Source organism: Crotalus tigris, unplaced genomic scaffold (assembly GCF_016545835.1).
Source record: "Crotalus tigris isolate CLP2741 ecotype Arizona unplaced genomic scaffold, ASM1654583v1 scf7180000017614.5298720, whole genome shotgun sequence".
Classification (NCBI taxonomy): domain Eukaryota; kingdom Metazoa; phylum Chordata; class Lepidosauria; order Squamata; family Viperidae; genus Crotalus; species Crotalus tigris.
Window position 1 is genome coordinate 3,859,688 of NW_024096513.1, and position 20,626 is coordinate 3,880,313.

Here is a 20,626-nt window from a genome sequence, read left to right on the forward strand (position 1 = left end):
ACTGCCCTTTTAGAATTCAGAAGCTAAGGAGGTTAAAAAATGGGGGGTTCTCCAAGACAGACTGGAAAAAAGAAAAATAGCACTCTGGAATAAGACTTTATCAAACCACTTCAATATTGCGATCAGGAAAACTACCCAGAAATGTCCATGAAATCCCCATCAGTTGAGGTTGATCTAATGGAGACTTCAGCGACAATAATTTATTTTCACCTTTGGTCAGAAAATAAATGTGCTGAAGCTATCCAACATCTGGAAAAGAGAATTGCCTTCGGAGCAGGAAGAATTTCATGCAGTGAAATCAATTTTGCTAAACGCCATTGTCTGTTCAATATTCCCCACCACATTTAAAGCAGGCAAATTGGGTCCAATATTTGGGCAAATTCCTCTGTGAAAATGAAGAACCGCTGTAAGGATTTCTGCAGGACAGTGTTTCTGCAGTGACCATCACATTGTTCCTAAAGACATCCAGGCCAGGAAATCCATCCTGTTGTCTGCCCTGAATGGAAGGGTGGGAAGCCAGGAAAAGTGGCCTGTAGAGAGCAGGACCAGACAGTTGCGTGCTGTCTTTGGCCAATTCACAACTTAAAAACCTTCTAAGAATTTTACTGAATTCTCTTATCGGTTGAAAGAAAATATGACAGCAATTTAGGGGTCAAACGACCATTTCACAGGGGTCGCCAAACAATGCAATGCGCCATTTTTCCCCCCTTTTCCTTAGCTGTGCTACTCCCTTTTATTCTATTGGCTTTTGAAAGCCAATAGAATAGACTCTCTTGAATAGAGTCTAATTCTATTGGCTTTCAAAAGACAATAGGAATTCTCCAGGCTGTCTCTGCCCTGCTGAGCCCGCCAAAAGTCCCATTCTGCAAACGGGGCTGCACCAGTTGAGTAGTCCTCGACTTACGACCGGTTGAGTAGTCCTCGACTTATGACCGGTTGGGGGTCACGGCATTAAAAAGGTTGAGAACCACTGTCTTAAAGTTACCAAGATTGAGAAGCACTGTCCTAAAGCCTATGGAGATTCTCAGTCATCCAGGTCATGGTTGTCCCAAAGATGCTTTTTCAGGAAGCTTCACACTCATTTGCACTACTCAGCCTGATGTCCTCTGCTGTTCCCCCCCCCCATCCCTTTAGGAAAGATAAAAGAAACACCTTCAGCCCAGTTCTTGGATTATTTGTGGGGGAGGGGGAGTGAAATGGATATTTTCTAGAGGTTTATGGAATCTTTTTATCTTATAGAAAAACCAGTTTTTCACATGGGGGAAATGTGCAGTTGAAAGCATCCATTCCATCCTTGCAATCCTGTCAACCAATAATTGGGCCACAAATGGTGGTGCCATGGGTCATTTTCCCTACATCCTTGGCAGCCTGCCTAACAGAAAATAACAGCTCAGAAAAACCTTCCCAAACTCAACCGGAGGGACACACGAGAGTAGGATCCTTTTGCAGATCCCTACGTTCTCTTCATACATTGACTTTTCTGTGTTAGGGCAATAAGAGAATGGTCAGGTATCCTGCAAAGGTCAACTGGCTGCTCTGTCTTGAACCCCAAACCAGGAAATCTCTTTGCAAGCCATTCACACCCCTTTCCACCTCATTTCCTCTTTTCCATAGAAGTTGGACCCAGGTGCTATCTAGGGTTAACTTTGGAAACGAGTCCGACTTTATCTTCCAGAACCTAAATAGAGAAAATAGGCAGTGGAGGAAGAACATTGTGTTGTAAAGACTTGGGGTCAAATGATCTGTCTGTCTCCTGCAGGTCCAGGATGTGGTGAAATGTCAGATTGGCGTGTGTAAAAGTGACGAAAATGAGAATTCACCAGATTCCTGCAAGAACGGGCAAGTCCAGATCATGGTGAGTGAGTGTGGGCTGTGTTGTGAGAAGAGAAGAGACAAGGTAGAACCACTGTAGATGCACAAAAGGTCAGAGTCTTACGCTACAGGCAATGGGGGTTAAACAGAATTGTGCACCTTGAAGACCTATGATTGAGTATATCCCCCACAAGATCTTCAGGATGGCCTGATACTTTCAAAAATTACCACATTTCTTGTGTAACAAACTAGAAAAGATGACAATATGCTGTTGTATTATCCTACCGGTACATAATTGTGGAATTGTTTGAATTGTATTTAATTTTAACCCCATTTAAATGTGGATGAAAACGTCTGTTGTCTCTTCTCACATTCTGGGGAGAGAAAAATTCCTTGAGGATGGGCTCCAGCACGAGTCGGGAAGCTCAGAAGACTAAACCTTTGGTCCTAGTGACCTGCCCAGATTAGATCCTGCAGCATATGTAGTTGTCCAGCCCCATCAAAGGCTGAGGATGGTCCTTAGGTGGAAAAAATTGCATATCTTTCTCTTGCAGCCCTTCAAAGCCAGCACTCCTGGCCTTGCTTTGATCTCTTCCTAGCTCTCTCCATGCCCACATTTCATCCAAGTGAGGAGAATGGGCAGACGTGAATGTCTCAGTCTGCCACTGCCCCGTGGCAGCTCACTGATCCTTGGATGTTAAACATTAACTGTTGTGGATCTGTGCGAAGTGTGTGTTGTCAATAGAAGCCTTCTACAGGCCTTCAACCTACACACATACTGTGGTTATGCCTGTGTTACCAGTTGTATATGTGTGGAATTACTGAACATTTCTATTATGATCAATCAATTTTCCTAACGTTCAAAGAACTGCAGGTACAGTATGTCTTCTGAATTATCTTTATGTGTGCTCTCAAAGATAGAGCTGACAGCAAAGGGGAAGAGATGATATTCATGACTTTGACCTAGTTCATGACTGGGGTTCTTTGGTCTTCATGTGCATTGAGTGAAGCCAGTTACAATGGTTTATATACTATGATTTATTTCTAAATGCATGTGTAAACCCAGCCATTCATTAAATCAACTGTTGTCCTACATTTTTCATGATGCTTGGTTTGACTTCATATTTGGGAGAACACAGCCATTGCAAACTTTAAATTATGGATTATAAGATAATGTGGAAAGCTAGACATTTTGAATGTAGTCAACAAACCATGACAAAAAAAGCAATCCAGAATGCAGTATGTGAACCCCGTGAAGAGCTAATAAGATCAAACTTAGTTGAGATTAAACTAAGAGGTTCCAGACTCACAGCACACACGTGTGTTTGTTTCAAGATGTGATCTGGTTGGCCTTTTTTATGAGATAGGCTTTGTCATTTTGGCCAGGCACATGTCCATCTTTGAGGTCACCTTTATGTGAGTTTTGTGCTGATCAGTCATCAAATATTAACTCGGCTATTGGGGGCTCAGCCAAGCACACATAATATCACCATTTGAACTTGGCTTTCCAAATAGACTATCTACTTAAACATGCAAACAGTGTTGAGGATTTGTTCCAATAGGACAGAGCTTAAAACATGTTGGTTATTCCAATATGGGGACTGACGGGAACTTATAACAACTCCTTATTTCTTCATTTTTATCCTAGGTCCACACTTGTAGGTGGGATGGTAATCCACACTAAATGCTCCTTATCTCAGTAAATTAGCAACTACCAAACAAACAAGCAGAAGGGCTGCAAAACGCATTCATTTGCATTTAATTGTTACTTTGTTTGTTTTTGGGGTGGGTTTTGATTTATTTTCTTAAATCATCCCCCTTCTTCAGCTTCGCTGTAGGTTGGGTGGTGAGTAGCATTCAGTGTTGGTAATCAACCCACTCATAGTCTTACATTGAAACTTGAGGATCAGAACTTGTTTTGAATTCCTGTTGTTCATTAGGGCAGAATACTCAGAACAATAAAGAAAGGAGATTTTTGTTTGATCCCAAGCTTTTTGACAAAAATATTATACAAGGCGCTTGATGAACAAGCTCCAAACACTCAGAACAGCCATTCAGAATATCTTGTGCACCCTTATTTTTTTTCCTTATCCCAAAAATAATTTAATCAATACGGAAAGTCCAAATGAAGTAATATAATGGAATCTTGTTTGCTATCCATGATGCATTCATTTCTCCACCCCACCTTCTTCTCTTCTCTTCTCTTCTCTTCTCTTCTCTTCTCTTCTCTTCTCTTCTCTTCTCTTCTCTTCTCTTCTCTTCTCTTCCCTTCCCTTCCCTTCCCTTCTCTTTTCTCTTCTCTTCTTCTCCCTTTCTCCCCCTCTTCCTGTGTTTTTATAGACAGATTTTGAAAAGGATGTTGACCTGGCATGTCAGACAGGTGAGGGCCTCTCTTCCTTCCTGTGTGAGAAAAAGAGGGTTTGACTGTGGAATGATCTTACTGCATGATGGAGAAGGGACCAGTTGTACTCCTTTCCCAGGGTGTAAAAGAAACTCAAGGTATTTTAGAATTGTGGAAGGCTAGGAGGTCAGGATTTGATGGGTTTGAACATATGGTGCAAAAAGAAGGACGTAGGTTGCAAGAGGCTTCCACTGCTAGGCTCAGCCAGCTTAAATCTAATGGTATGACCATGTCAGGCTATGTACTGTACACATGTACCAGTAATTATTACTGTCCAGTCCAATTTCTCTTTCCTTTCCCCATTATCTTCCATACCATCAATTCAGCCTGAAACTTAATGCCAATATTATGCTGAAACCAGTTCTACAATTTGTCCAATTTTTGTCTTCCCCTTCCATTTTATCCCCTTAACTTTAACGGTTAAGATTACTTAACCCTTCACCTTTACGGTTAAGATTACTTTCAAATTTCACAAAGCTGGTTTTCAGCTGACTGTATGGTTGAAAGACTCAGAAGAAGCTACCAAAAAGAGGAATTATTTTCCGTGACCTCCCTCTGCCACTTTTTCTGGCTGCCCACTCTTTCCCAGTTGGAAAAGATCCTAGCAGAGAAGTCTCTAAGATGGGGAGAGAGAGACAAAACCTGCAAAAATGGAGGATACAGCATCACGCCTTACCCCTTTTGTAGATCTGTATGTGTGCCTCTCATAAAAGATAGTGTACATCATCTTGCAGATTATCTCTTCTGGGGAGGAGGGCACTTGCCTGGAGGTGAGATGGTGCAATGGAAGACAAGGCCATTCAGGCAAGGACAGCCCTTGACTCTCTCCTAAGTGCAAGGGTGCTCAGAAGAATCCTGCCAAAATTCTCATTTTCTTTCTCTTTCGTCAAGCAGAATGAGAATCAGTAGAGGGAGAAGCAGATTTGTTTTCCCTTGCTAGCACTGCTTATTATTGAACTCAGCAAGAACTTAATAGTTTTGCTCAGCTCCACGTTTCAGGGTTCTCCACTCCTTCCTTAAACAATCAGATTTCCAGTCTCAGAAAAATCCATTTCTCTGTACCGAGGGCACTGTGACTTCAGTTAGGTGAGACAGGCACACTCCTACCTACCCTAGAAAAGCTTAAAGATAGAAAGCACTCCTGGAGAACTCCTTGACAAATTGCCAAAGCACTGGGGGTTTTGTTTCAGAAACTGTCTAACCTCTCCCCCCTTCCTCTCCTCTCCCAGTCCTCTTTAAAGAGGTTAACACGTGCAACCCAGTTACCATCACCAGCACATTGTCGCGCATCTCCCTGGATGGTGATGAGGATCCAAAGCTCAACACCAGCTCCGAAGGTGGCCTGGGCTTCTCCACCCTCCCTGGGAACATCCCGCCCACTTCCATCCTGGTCCAGATGCCGCAAATGACACACAACGTGGTGAAAGGGCTGAAGGAGCTCAGCGACCCCCCTGCCAAGAAGGACGTTAACGTGGATGTGGCCCATGGGCCGGTCTACCTATGCAGTGACAGCAACCTGCGGCAACTGGATTACGGTTGGCTGCACTCTCAGGAGGCTTCCCTGGAGAGCAACTACATGGTGCTTCCCCGGAGGACGGTGAGCCTTAAGCCTTTCAGCAGGGAAGAAGGCAAACTCAACATCAAGTTGGACGAACCTCCAGGCCCGCCTCAGGGCCGGCCATCCATGGAGGCCAAGGCTTACCCCAGCTTTGCCTCCATGGACCACCTCAACGTGAACTTGAACCAGCCCTATGGGACAGTCAAGCCCCCATACGGCCTTCAGTTCAAGCAACACCCCACGGTGCGGCAGATCCTGGCCTCAGAGTTGTCCGAGCGAAGCCGTAGCATGCCTCGCACCGTGCCCGGTTCGGCCATGAAAGTGGGCTCCCTGGAGGTAAGTGTCACTCTGGGTCTGCCCAGGCTTCTTGGACGTTGCATCGAAGCAAGGGCAGCTGATCTCTCTGGCCTGACCAGAGCTTCAGGCTCCTGAGTTTGCTTCTGCAAGCATGAAGTTCGTAAGTGGCCGGAGTGGGGTGGGGTGGGGTAGAGATTGGAGATAGTCCTTGACTTGTGGTCGTAATGGAGCCTGCTCATCGCAATCCTAAGTTGGGATGGTCATAAAATGGATTGATTTTTATGACCCTTTTTGCAGTGGTCATTAAGCAAGTGCCTGGTTGTTAAACAAAACCAGTGGTTCGCCATGGGCCTGGTTTTATCCAAAAATCGGAAGCAAAACCATCATAAAACGCAATCACATGACGGCTGGATGCTGCCAATGGCCAAAACTTCAGCCCACTTGCTAAGTGGCTGAAAGTCAGTCACATGACCACAGGGGAGGTGGCCATTGGTACTTCCCATCTGGGTGGTAAGCAACTTCAAAAGGTCACTAGGCAACCTGTTGCAAGTCAAGGATTACCTGTCACTAACCTAATGTGGCAGGATGAAAGGGCTATAGAATCCCGAGTGGGTTATTCTTTGAGCTGTTAAATACTTCTGCATGCTTGCTGAGAGGTAAGTCCAACTGAGTTTAACTCGATTTATTTCTGCTTCGGTGCACATTGAATGCTTGACTTTTCATCCTTATCCTCAGTCCACGATGAGAAATGGCCACAGAAGCATTTTTACTCTGATACCATCATATTTTCCAATGCTTCTTAACTTTTTCCTGCAGCTGGTGCAGGATCCAAAGTTGATAAGGGAATCTTCTTCCTGTTTCCTTCCCCAGATGTTCCATTATCTATGATTTTATCCTGGCTTAAGATACTGGTGATGAAAAGGACCTTAAGCTATATCGGTTGTAACAAGAAATTGTAGTTTAGATTAATATTACATCCATGAAACATAATGTTGGACATTGAAAAGAATGGCATGTTTGATGGTACAGTATTGTCTCCAAACCTGTTGTCAGCACCTAGAAATACAATATCTTTATGAAAAAGGTTTTCCAATCCAGACATCTCCTTCCAATGTCAGGTTTTCCATGTACAAAGTTTTCCCATGTATTTTATGTAAAGTAGTATACATCACAAGAGTTTTTCCTCATCGGCTGCATACGTTGGCTCTGAAAATGCTATAAATGCATTGGATGTGCGCAGGTGACCATGATGGGGAGAGATGGTAGTTGCAACATGTGGATCTCCATAAGGAAATTCAGGGAAAAAAAGTGGTGTCTGAATGTATAAAAGTTGATATTGGAGCCCAAGGGGGTGTTTGCATACGAGGTGATATGTGCACACCTTTGAAATCATCTGTCTGATTAAAATGGTTTGACTGGACAAAACTGGACAGGTCCTCTGCAACTCAAACTTATCCTGGGACTGCTAAATTTAACTCTTAGGGCTTTCTCCCCAAAGGCTCTAGAAGAGCTGTGGTGAAGGTCCAAAGTAGTGTTTTTCAAGCTTGGCTCCTCTAAGTTGTGGATTTGTCAGGCATAATCTAAAGACGACAGAGTGAAATCCAAATGAATCCAAATCTTTATTTGCTTACGTCTACTAGACAGATTCTTGCCAGAGTGAAGCTGTTACCTTCTAATCTAATAGATATACTGTATCCCTAACCTTTTCCTCCTCCCACCATCCAGTTTAGGATTGGGCTGCCTCTTGTTTCCGGGTCCTCTCTGGAACGTGTCATCTCCTCCCTGGTTAACCGCAGCCCTCTTGCCGCAATTCTCCCCCACTCCTTCTCCCATTCCAGATTCCATCACAGAACCTGGACTCCCAGAATTCCCCAGACAGACTTGCTGTCTGGGGAATTCTGGAAAATTGAGGTCTACGTAGGTTAAAAGTTGCAGAAGTTGAGAAAAATCTGCTCTTAAGGCTGCCTCTTTCAATAATGCTAGCTGCATTTTATTAGAAACAGAAGATATGACCATGAAAGGGGGGAAAAAAATCACAGATTCATAGACCTCAGCCGTCCCTATGAGTTGGCCAGCCAATCTCAATTTGAAAGCTGCAACAAAGGGGAAATCTACCCAGTGGTGGGATTCAAATAGGTGAACAACCGGTTCTCTGTTGAGGATGCCGCTTCCGGAAGTCCATTCTGGGCCTGGGCAACCAAAAATTAGCCACCGGTTCTGCTGAACTGGTGCGAACCAGCTGGATCTCACCACTGAGTCTACCATAATTTATAATATAATAATAATAATAATAAAGTTGGAAGGGACCTTGGAGGTCATCTAGTCCAAGCCAGTTTCGCTTAACAACCGTGTTACTAACTTAATAACTGCAGTGGTTCATTTAACAACTAGGTCAAGAAATGTCATAAAATGGGGCCAAATTCACTGAACTGTCTCGCTTAGCAACAAAACGTTTGGGCTCAGTTGCGGTCATAAATTGAGGACTGCCTGTATTTGCATCACCACAAGTAATATACTCTGAGAATAATTAGGGAAAAACCTTTAAAGCTCTCTTCTTCCTGACCAAACTTCCTATCTGTTGCTGCCTCTTTGCCCTTTGGAACGCAGCCCCTTCCCTCCCGGGAATCCAGACTTCATTCCACCACATCCGCGCCTCTCAAGACTGCCTTAACCTTTTTAAACTTCTGCACTCAATCTGATTGGGCAACCTTCCCTGGAGTTAAAGTGGATTGTTCAACCAGTTTGAGCCTGTGCCATGACTGTGTCTGTTTTCCCTGCAGATACTGTTGCCTGCAAGAAGTGGTCTGACTTTGAATTCAAGGGCAGGCATGGGGTGCCTCTGCTGTGAAAAGCAGAGCTTGTTCAAGAAGCATTAAAGCAGTCCTTTGCCCATATATTTCAGAATGTTTTTTTTCCTGTATCCTGAGACCACACAGGTCCCTAACTTGATTTAATCTGCATTTCATCCTCCATTTTTTTTTCCCTTTCTGGTGTTTATTGAATGCGCTGGGAGCTAAGGGTTCTCTTGCACCCTCCCCTTTGCTGAAGAGTTTTTATGCTTGGCCGTGATGTGGAAGCCACAGCTTTTGCATTTTCATCCTCAAATTTGGGTTTTTTTGTTGGTTGGGTGTTTTTTTTTTTTGTTTTGTTTTTGAGAAGTAAAAGAAGTTGCTTCAGACAAACTTGGTTGTAGGGATGACTTTTGAGGGGATTCGGTATGGTTCCAGAGGAAGGGAGGAAAGTGAATTTTTGGCAATGTGGAAGCGGGGGGGGGGGAGAGAAGAAGACCAAAATTGAAATATGGCAATGGGGCTGATCTCCAAGCTGGCAGTGGAACCAAGATTGACAGAGAAGGAGAAGAAAGGGTCTGCCCTCTGGATTCTATTCTCATGTCCTGGACTGCAGGAAAGGGTCGGATTCATTTACTATCTCCTCCAGCATTACGTGGAAGACCCCAAAATGGGAGAAATGCACTGAAATGCAATCAACTCCCTACCTCTGAGGTCCAATGTTAAAGGCTCAACTTCTTCCCTTCCGTTTGCTTTCCCAATGTCGGGGTACCAACCACGAAAGAACTTGCCAAGTGATATGAGCCCCTCAGATCTGGAGGCCATTGAAAAATGGTCAACTAAGAGCCTGTTAGAAGATGCAGCTAGAATAGTAGGTTTTCTTAGCGTAAACGGCTGTGGTTAACCCATATTCTATAGCCACAGACAGTTGGCCAAAGGAAATGGCCACCAAACTGCATGAGGGTTGACCCTGTTCTTTGCTCCTGTGATGCTTTGGAGATAAGTTTCTCCTCCTGCTTCTCTTCTCCCCTTTTCCCACACTTCCATCTCTCTGCGTTCTTTTGGGTGCCTTCCGACCACTTGCTCTCCAAAACTCCATCTAAGAACTAGACAAAGTAATGAAGGCTTTTCTTTTTTTCCCCCCTTCCTCCTTTGTGGTATGCTTACTTCATGCCTCCCTCCCCAGAGGAAAAGACTACGGTACTCTGACCTGGATTTTGAGGTGAGTGCCCATCTGGGGTATAATTAAGTGACACCTTTTGTGATATCAGAAATTCCAGTTGTGCCTGCTCTAACTGCTGGCCCAGACAGTTGTCTAGATTCTGTAATGATATCCCTGGGATGGGGAGTGTCCAGCTGACTTTGTTCTGATGAATTTGGGGGGCAGTGGTGTAGGTGGGGGCTCTGTCTTTATACCCCTAGTGTGGAGGATGGCTGGAGCGGTAGGTGCCCAGAATTTGTGGCACAGTGGTTAGGATGCAGTATTGCAGACTAACTCTGCCCACAGTCTGGAGAGTGATCCTAATGAGCTCCAGGTTAAGTCAGCCTTCTATCCTTCTGAGGTCAGTAAAATGAGGACCCAGATTGTTGGGGATAATATGCTGACACTATAAACCACTCAGTAAAGCACTGTGGACCAGTATATAAGTCTAAGTGCTCTTACTATTGTAAAAAAAAAATCTACTCCTATCTAAGATTGCGTTATCTCTTGGACAACCATGAGTCTGTCTGAAGTTATCATCAAACCAAGACAATGATGCTTTCATGGGTCAACCATCACACAGAGAAGTTAGGCATCTCTTCACTTTCCTTCTCCAGTAGGGAAGGGCATCAATTAAGATTATCAGTCCTGGAGTTTTAGGGAATTTGATGGGTTCTGGGATATTCTGGAAGAATTTTCAGAATCAGTGATCTTTTCTGAACCTCTATTCATTTATGGAATGGAAACAGAATAAGTCACCGATAACAATTATCATTAAGTCATCTCTCTGGGATAGTAAAGTTGAGTATCTGTCCTTTTTCAGGAAACCACTAGACTGCAGATACTGTAAGAGTCATTCATGCTTATGACTCAGTAGTGAAGGTTGCAGAGAAAACTTTCTGTACAATTTCCACTGGGTCCTTAAGAAGCTGTCCAGCAGGGCACTTTAAAGTGATTAAGGGTTTGTTGTCATCTGTTTTGAAAAACTTGATGTTAGAACCTTCAGGGATCTGTTGTGACAGATTTGTGAGGCATTTAGAGCATAAAATCACTTGTCTTTATATTATCATGAACTCTGGATTTCATGCCATATATAATAAGATGTCCTGGTCATACCAGGCCAGCCTCTATGAGATCACTTTACATTTAACAAACCTCAAGGAGACTCAAGTAAGAGGAACCATATGCCCTCCTAAATCCTGCCCATTATTTGAGCTACCCAAAGGGAGATAACTAGGTAAATCCAGAAAATGATGAAGAAATCTTGGTGTGATGGAATAAAAGAGACAAAAGAACCATTTCTGAAGAAGCTATTCCTAGATCCACAATATTTGTCCCTAAATACTTAGGCATAAATAACCTTTTTTTCCAATCAAGGAGAGGTTATCTATGTTACTACAGACATTCTTAGAGGACACTGATTATTTCAAAGCCTTTTGACCTGGTTTGAAGAGAGACTCATCAGCCATGGTAGATGACCTCCTGTGATACAGAGACGGAGGGGCTAATCCTAGTTCAGTGTTTCTCAACCTTGACAATTTTAAGGCATGTGGACTTCAACTCCCAGAATTCCATAGCCAGCATTGCTGGCTGTGGAATTCTGGGAGTTGAAGTCCACATGCCTTAAAATTGTCAAGGTTGAGAAACACTGTCCTAGTTGATCTTTCAGCGGCTTTTGATAATATCAATTAATATCCTCCTGGAGCATTTCTGTGAGTTGGGGTTGGGTCCTTAGATCCCAGTGGTTCCAGTAGGATCAGGAAGATTTCAAAGAATTATACTGCCTTATCTATGCTGACAGATGTCCACAATGGTACCTGCTATCTGTACAAAGCCATCGGATGTAGTCATCAATTCAGGGATGAAGTATCATCAATATGCTGATATATGCTGATACCTTCAGAAATTGATAGCGCTGCCTAACGCACAGGGCTCAAAGTGGTTTGCAATACAACCAAGAAAACGAATTTTTTTTAAAAAAACAACCCTAGTTCTAAGGCAATTATGAAATCCATTAGCAGTATTAGCTGTACATTCCCTTGCCTCTGAAATAGTTCAGCCTGAAAACTGAATCCAGATAGGATGGAAATCAAGGCCGTGGGGAGAATCCAAAAACTAGTAAGTTTGCTTCAACTAATGGGGAGGTGGTCCTTCCTGAAAGAGCAGGTATGTTATTTGAGGGTGATCCTAAATTATCACTGTCATTGGAGCCCAAAGAAATTTATCATGCATCGACTAAACTACTCCATGTCTTGGTGCGTAGCTACCAAGGCAGGCTACAGGTCTTAACCTTGATGTACAAATGATCGGGACACCTAATAGATTGTTTTGATTGCTAAGATCAACTGGGAAAGTCCTCCATTGGATGCCAAGAACCACAAGGCTCCTCTGAAACGTTCTCCTCCCCCCAAGTCCTCAAATTCCAAAATTCCTGCTCAGTAAGGAATGCAACTGTAATATCCCCAACGGATGGCCCTCAAGAGATTGTATCTGTTAGGCACTTTTTAAAAGTCTGCTTCTTCCTTGAGACATTCCTGTTATGTGATTGTTATGGTTTCATTTTTGTCCTGTCCTTCCTTCACTTTTTAAATTGAATAGCTTGTAATGTTTCTATCTGGTTTTTTTTTTTTTTTTGGTGTTTTTTTTGTATTTGAAGTTATTGCAAACTAATTTAAGATCAGTAACTGTGGGTAGCACTCAAATGAAAATAATGGAAACCTCTCTTGGCCACTGATCTTCCGAAATTTCAGGAATTAATGGGGGGAGGGTTTTACAAATGCCTATGTATTCTCGCCAATTTACTAATCCCAGAACTCATGGGGGGGAGGGGGATTGCGTCAGTGCAAGTGGCATAAAGGTGTTACCGACTTGGAGTGCAGAATACCCAGGACTCTGCTGTCAGCCTGCTTTTGACTCAATGTCAATTGGTTAAGAACAGGAATAGGTGAATTTGTCAAGTTTAATTTTGCTCAGATTCTCATTTCCAGATCAGCTGGGGGGGGGGGGGCAGCAGGCGGGAAAAGAAGTTAGGCCTCTATTTTACAGGGGCCCTTTTTTCTAATGTAGAAATCAGTATGTAGTGCCTTTTCTTTCCAAATGAGTTTCCTTTCTATAATACATTTCAGGGGGTTTTTTTTTTGCCAGCATAAGCATTTTGGGCTCATTTTCCACAAATACCTGCATTTCCTACCATCTGGGTTAGGAGACAGCTTTGCAAAATTCAGAAAAAAACATGAATATTAAAAGATGGCTGCCTTATAGTTTGTGTCTTGGTTCTGGAAATAAGCATTCAGGAAATCTGGAATAAATGCAAACTAAACACGCCAGGACTAAACATCGCCAGGACCAGACGGATTACACCCCAGAGTTCTCAAGGAACTGGCAGATGTGATATCGGAGCCACTGAACTATATTGTTCAAAGATCCTGGAACACAGGGGAACTACCAGAGGACTGGAAAAGAGCTGATGTAGTTCCCATCCTCAAAAAAGGAAAAAAAAATGGATCAGGAAATTACAGACCTATCAGCCTGACCTCAATACCTGGGAAGATCCTGGAAAAGATAATCAAACAACGAATCAACGAACACCTAGAGGCAAACAAAGTCATTACTAAAAGCCCACATGGGTTTGTCAAAAATAGATCATGCCAGACAAATCTTATTGCATTCTTTGACCAAGTGACAAAATTAGTGGATCAGAGGAATGCTGTGGACATAATTTACTTGGACTTCAGTAAGGCATTTGATAAAGTAGATCACAACCTACTACTTGACAAGATAGGAAAATGTGGGGTAGACAGAACCACCACCAGATGGATCCGTAGCTGGCTGACCGGCCGTTCTCAGCGAGTGGTCCTCAATGGAACTGCATCTATATGGAGGGAAGTGTGTAGTGGGGTGCCCCAGGGCTCTGTTCTGGGCCCAGTACTCTTCAACATCTTCATCAATGACTTGGATGAAGGGATAGATGGGGAACTCATCAAATTTTCAGACGACACCAAGCTGGCAGGAATAGCCAACACTCCAGAAGACAGGCTTCAGATACAGAAGGATCTGGACAGACTTGAACACTGGGCACTAACTAACAACCTGAAATTCAATGGTGAAAAAAGCAAGGTTCTACATTTAGGCAAGAAAAACCAAATGCACAAGTACAGCATAGGTGGCACCATGCTCAATAGTAGTAACTGTGAGAGGGACCTCGGAGTCCTAGTAGACAATCACTTAAACACATTTTTCTACAAGCCGTGAAAAGAGCAGAATCCTTCACCTTCAGCTCAGGGCTGAATGTTATTTATTTTCTCAAACCACACCCGCCTTGTTTCTTCCTCTCCCCCACTTCCCTTCTTTGCAGTTGCATTGAGCTGTGGCAAAACACATTTCTGGATTGATGCAGGACAGAAGGAGCTCTTTGTCTCAACCCCCATTACCAAAACTACAAATTATAACTCAACCAAAATGCAAAACCTTCAAAATCAGGAATAGCAAGGGTGGAGTTGATGCCCAGATACATTCCCCAGTAATCAAGACAATGACTAAGACATCCTTGCCCTGAATACTTCCTAATCTAGCCTGGCCTTGAATGTCTCCAGGAATCAGGCATGCCTTTGCATTGTTCCAGGCTGAAAGTAGCATCTCAACTCAACTGGACAAAGTAAAATGTTCGTGCATGCAAATTCTATGCATCCTTCTTACAATTCCAGATTGCTATGACAAAATCAGGGTCCAAGAACCAAGAACAACATGTGAAGTTATTTTAGAATAGTTTCCTTTACTGTTCTTTACCTGTAGACCAGGCATGTCAAACTGCCGGCCTGTGGGCCGGACACGTCATCCTAAAACCGCACCCACCCCATTGCCGGCAATGGAGAAAAAGCTCCGATACGTCGCGCGACGTCACGTGATATTGCGAGTTTGACATGCCTGCTTTAGACAGAATCTTGCTGGACTAGCTCAGCTATGCATAACTGCAAATATATTCTGGGAACTGCTAAGGTGGATCTGTTTTAACCTTCTCCCTGCCAGCCAAAGTTTCCAAGCTCCTCTGCCTCTTCGGCCTGTGGAAAGCAGCCCCTCCCTTCTGGGAATCCAGGCTACATTCCACCACAATGCATCTCATAATGAAGCAGAGTATGGCAGTGGCCCTTTCATACTTGCACGGGGAACTAACCGTTTGGAAGACTAAAATGAGATGGGTTAGAAGTCAAAGGATAGCAAGAAATTATTCTCCCTCTGCTTGTTGAGTGTTGCCACCTTTCTAGTGTTTTGATCCATGTTGTAGGTTTCATTTTGTTCCTCACTGCTGCTTTCCACATCTTATGTTATGATATGTTACAGTCTGCTGATCATTATGCTTTATGATGGGTGTTACTGTTGGCCGTGTTCTGGAAGATCTGTTTATTGATTGGTTTGTTTGCTTGTTATATTTGTGTGCTGCTGGATCCTTTCAGACTCCCTTCAGTTTACAACAAAAAGCATACAGTACAATAAAACATCTATGGTAAAGAATCCTCGCTGACCTTGATACTAATAGAAAATACAATATTATAAAAGTGAAATAAATCAAATGATACCAACTGTGGGTACACAATTCCCGAAGTACAGGTAGTCTTCAACTTACGGCCACAATTGAACCCAAAATTTCTGTTACTAAGCAAGACATTTGTTAAGTGAATTTTACCCCATTTTACGATCTGTTGCCACATTGACTTTGCTTGTCAGGGGGTCGCAAAATGGAACCATATGACTCTGGCACACTGCAACCATCATAAACATGAGTCAGTTGTCAAGCATCTAAATTTTGATCGTGTGCAATGGTCGTAAGTGTGAAAAATGGTCACAACTCACTTTTTTCAGTCCCGTTGTTGCTTCAAACAGTCACTAAACAAATTGTTGTAAGTCAAGGACTACCTGTATGATGGAGATCAATCCCAAAGTCCCTTTCTAAAAATTTTCAGCTTCTGGAGGATTGTTCTCAAGTTTAAGTTTCTGGTTTCAGCCCATCACCTCATGAAATGGCATGGATCCCTTTGAATGGCTTGAACAGATATATATTTGTATCTCTTAAAATCTCGTAGGCGAAGATTTCTGAGTGGTTTATAGACAAGTGTAAGGGTTTGTGGTTTTTTTAATAAAAAAAGGAAGAAAATCCCTCTCTAACCTTCAGGTTTAGAATCTGAAAAAGGCAGCACAGAGGAGAAAAAATTTGATGGGGAGGGGAGAGAAGAATAAGAACATGCTGAGGCCAATCTTTGATTCTTACCATTGCCACTTGTAATGCACCTGAAAACTATTCTTCTCCTCATCATCACCACAAAAGAAGATAAAAAGAGTTCAAGGAGAAGAAACCCCCAAATCTTTGGTCTTTCATCTCAGCCAGTATAATAGCCTAGTCTGATAGAGGAAGCCTAGCCTGATCAAAACCTTGGAAGAAAGGGGAAGAAATACATACGGGACCTATTTGCCTTCACATCCCAGTCTTCTCACTAGTCAGAAGCTTTGTTAGCTCTTTAAAGGTTCAGATCTCATTTTGCCAAAATCTTAGGAAGCTCATTGTCCCAGGGGATGATCTCTTTCTCAAATTCTCTGCAGACTGTTTCTGGCTTCTCCCAAGATACTCAGGGCCAGTCAGTTGTGTATTTTAATAATAAAAAAAAATCCCGTTGGAAAACTAGGCGGTCCTGTTTTGCTTCCTAGTTACTATCCAATTATTTTCTGCTTGTGCAACCTCACTTTTGGGAATTCACAACACTATAGTCCTGTAAAGTTGTCCTGGGTTGTTTACTCCCAGAAATAATAAGCAAAGGCTGCCATAATCCATGAGGGGTCTTCAACCCATCTGCAATCTACTAGCAAAAAAAAATCTCATCTCCAGCCAACAGCTGGCGAGAGGAAAACACTCTCCATCCCAATTCCAGATGTTGTTTGTCTTAAAAAAAATTAAAAGCTTGACATGTGAGAACATGTAGAGTAAGGGAAAGCCGTGAACGAACTGAATGGTAGGAAAGGGAGGGAAAGGATTAAGATTAAGATTAAAATTAAAATCGGTGCACTGATGAGGTTACCTAGTTTGATCATGAAACCTCTACAAGAAAACAACCAAGCTCAGAGCACCAACGACCCCACAGTTGAGCCCTGAGCTGCAAATATACTCTTCTATCACTACTTTGAAGTTGTTTGCTCACCATAAGTGCCCATGCCCATTTTTCATAGGCATCCCACAGCAGAGAACAGGGAAGCATGCTATGGGAGCTGTCTTGATACCCTCTTGAAGCTTAGCTCAGCCATCACCTTTCCAAGACAGGGGAAGCCTTGATTGAGTCTTGAGCATCTTGCATAAAAAATCAGAGCCTCCTCTTGCTTAGAAAAGTGATGGCAGAGCTAAGCTTCAAGAAGGGATCAAGAAAGCCCTCATACTTGATTCCTCTTTCATTTTAGCCACACATTTTGGGTGAGAAGATGTGGGGGATAGGGCTCTTCTAGCCAAACAGTGACCTCTCTTTTCTCTTCTTTCTCTCCCTCCTCTCCTCCTGGGGGTTACTGCTGTGAACATTTGCAGAAAGTTATGCACACAAAGAAACGCCATTCAGAACTCTACCACGAGTTGAATCAGAAATTCCACACGTTGGATCGGTATCGTGCTCCGGCCACTAACGCCTCAAAGGTAAGGATGGGAAGACAGGAAGAAAAGGCAGGTCCTCAGTGAGGTGAGGAAGGAGTCTCAAGAGAGCTTAGATGCAGGTTTGACACCTTTGAAAGGAAGTCTAGGAAGGGAGCACTTCCACTGACTCAGCCCAACCCTTGGCTCAGAGCAGGACTCCAGGTGAGAGCATTTCTGATGGTATAGTTTTCTTGCCCACAATGCAAGAAGACACTAGATGCTTAGTCACTATTAAGACAAGAGAAAAATGGCTGACTAGCCTCTTCTTGAACCCAACCAAGGTACGAAACTCATCATGTTCTCAGTGTAGGTAGTCCTTGACAGAGGACCACAACTGAGACCCGGATTTCCATTGTTAAGCAAGGCAGATGTTAAGTGAGTTGAGTCATGCCCAATTTTAATAACCTTTTTTTTTGCCAGGGTAATTAAGCAAATCCCTGCTAATTTAAGTGAATCCAGCTTCCCCCGTTGACTTTGCTTGTTGGAAGCTGGTTGGAAAGTTACAAATGATGATCACATGGCCCTGGGATGCCGCAACCATCATAAATGCATGCTGGTTGTCGAGCATCCAGATTTTGGTCATGCGATCATAGGGATGCTGCAAGGATTGTAAGTGTGAGGACTAATTGCAAGTCACTGTTGCCATTGTAACTTTGAATAGCTGTGTGCTGAGAGGTACTTGTAATACCTTTATGTGTAGACCTCAAGGTGGAGGAAATAATGCAATTGATGCAAAATATTCAGTTTAAGGGGTTGATTGCCTTTGTAGTTTCTAAGCTCCTTACACATACAAATGCACACCAGATCCTTTTATATCTATTAATCATGATGAAGAATCATTGCCAGGATAGCACCTCCATGTTGAAAGGTTCCCAGTCTCTGGATCAAGAGTATTCAACTTTAGCAACTTAAGACTTTGTGCTTCCTGGGAAATTTTGGGAATTGAAGTCCACAAGTTATAAATTTGCCAAGGTTAGACACCCCGATCCAGATATTCCCTTGTCATGAAGAACTGCAACTGACCAAACTCAGAAGTTTGTCTGAAGTCTCAAAGACCTCTCCATATCTTGTGAGTCCTTCTATTAATGCTCTTCTCTCAGCCCAAGTGTCTAGAATTTAGTTTGTTAAAGAATGATTTTAAGATGTGTTTGATCTAAATATAGTTCTTTGAAGTGTCTTGGATATTTCAAGGATGTATAGTAAGTGCTGGATTTCAGCATCAATATGCTGAGAGTGTAAAATAAAAGAAGGGAAAGATGGTTTAGATCTGCTCCAGAATGGTTTTTGATTCAATAACAATAAGTATGCTAATAAAGGAAAAGGAATAAGGTTTGCTAATGTGATATTGAATTATATATCAAATATTAGAGTTTATTAATGTATGAACAACTTGGGATTTACTGGACTTGGGCTATAACTAAAAAATAGGTAACTTTGATGGAAAACTCCACCTGATTTTAAAACTTGGATTGACGAATTGTGTTCAGTCTACCACTACAATGGTCACTATAATGTAAAAAAGATGTTGAAACTATAGAAAGATTGCCGAGAAGAGTAACAAAGTTGATAGGTGGTCTCAAGGCTAAACCATACGATGAACAGTTAAGGGAACATAAATTTGGGGCTCCATTGCGGTTGTAAGTTGAGGACTACCCGCAGATCGAAAACCAACGGATTGCACCCACAGCCACAAATTCACATTATATTTATGTGACAAGGGAATCAGATTTTTACAGCAAAACCTGACTAACTTTGTGTGACTTTGGTTGCGTTGATGGTGAAGTGCAGTGAAATGGGGTAAGACCTTAACACGACTTGTCTGGGCTCTTTTCCTGCAGAGAGAAAAACGGTGGAGTGTCTCTTCAGGAAGTGGCGAAAAGAATATGACCAGTGTAAGTATTCTTTGAAGAGGCAGAAAGGAAACATGCAACCAGGCAAGGGGAGATAGAGGCACCCTGAAATCAAACTCAATTCCCGCCGGCTTCAGCCAGGCGCTTTTCTTGGAAGTAGGACAGAAGTAATTAGCAATTTGCCTGGCAGGCTTTTTTTTTCATACACGGCTTCCCTACTATAAAGATTTTCACTACACTTCGCTTCGTGCAATGAGTGAAGCCAGCCAAAGAGCTTTCCCCATAAACTGTAGTTCAATGAACCTTGAGTTGTGCGGAGTCCTTGGTGCTCCCTCAGCTTGGCTGTTTACTTGCAGATGTTTCATTACTCAACTCAGTGAGTGTGGTGTTTGTTCCTTGTTTATATACAATAGTGTGCCCTGACAGTGTTGATGAGGCTGTGGGTTGTTTTTTTTCTCAGCAGTTTCTTGATTAGCATATTGTTTTCTGTTTTGTTTGTCTGGTGTTAATCCCTGCTTCTCTGGGTGTGTGGAATCCTTGCAAGCTTGGTTGTCTGCTTGCAAACATTTAATTGCACAACTACATCATTTTGCTCCCTGTTTATATATAGTAGCTTGCCTGCCAAGATTAATGGGGGTGTGGTTTTCTCCTTGATAGTACTTTGATGAAGGTATTGTTTTCTGATTTCTGCCGGAGAGCGCGTATTCTGGTTTTTTTATTTCCTTCTCAACTTTATTACTATCTCTTCTGAGTGGTGTGCAAATGTGGTTTATTTCTATGTGTCTGTTGATGGCTGACTGGTCTGAATTGCAAACTCCAGGAATTCCCAGCAGTTTTTGGATTTAGCTTGCTCTAAGATAAATGATGATTAACACCAGATAAGCAATTAAGGAGAAAAACCACACCCCCACCAACACTGGCAAGCTACGGTATATAACCAGGGAGCAAACTCCACACTCATGAGCAGTGATAATACCTAGTTGGGTAATGAAATATCTGCATGCAAACAAACAACCTCGGAGAGCACCAAGAAATCCACCAGTCAACCCTGAGCTACA

At 42.8% G+C, this 20,626-nt stretch overlaps 1 protein-coding gene across 8 annotated transcripts in view; it reads left to right on the forward strand.

Moving 5' to 3' along the window:
• Positions 1-20,626, forward strand: part of ADGRB2 (adhesion G protein-coupled receptor B2) — a 202,711-nt gene that overhangs the window by 180,982 nt on the left and 1,103 nt on the right. For 5 of the 8 annotated variants that reach the window (XM_039329614.1, XM_039329608.1, XM_039329634.1 and 2 more), the window contains 6 exons: positions 1,760-1,855; positions 4,153-4,192; positions 5,443-6,107; positions 10,044-10,079; positions 17,617-17,721; positions 19,557-19,610. In XM_039329614.1, the coding sequence (XP_039185548.1) occupies positions 1,760-1,855; positions 4,153-4,192; positions 5,443-6,107; positions 10,044-10,079; positions 17,617-17,721; positions 19,557-19,610 (996 nt within the window). Of the gene's footprint in view, positions 1-1,759; positions 1,856-4,152; positions 4,193-5,442; positions 6,108-6,938; positions 7,141-10,043; positions 10,080-17,616; positions 17,722-19,556; positions 19,611-20,626 lie in introns of those variants that run through there. The other 3 variants (XM_039329651.1, XM_039329661.1, XM_039329665.1) reach the window with 3 other exon arrangements.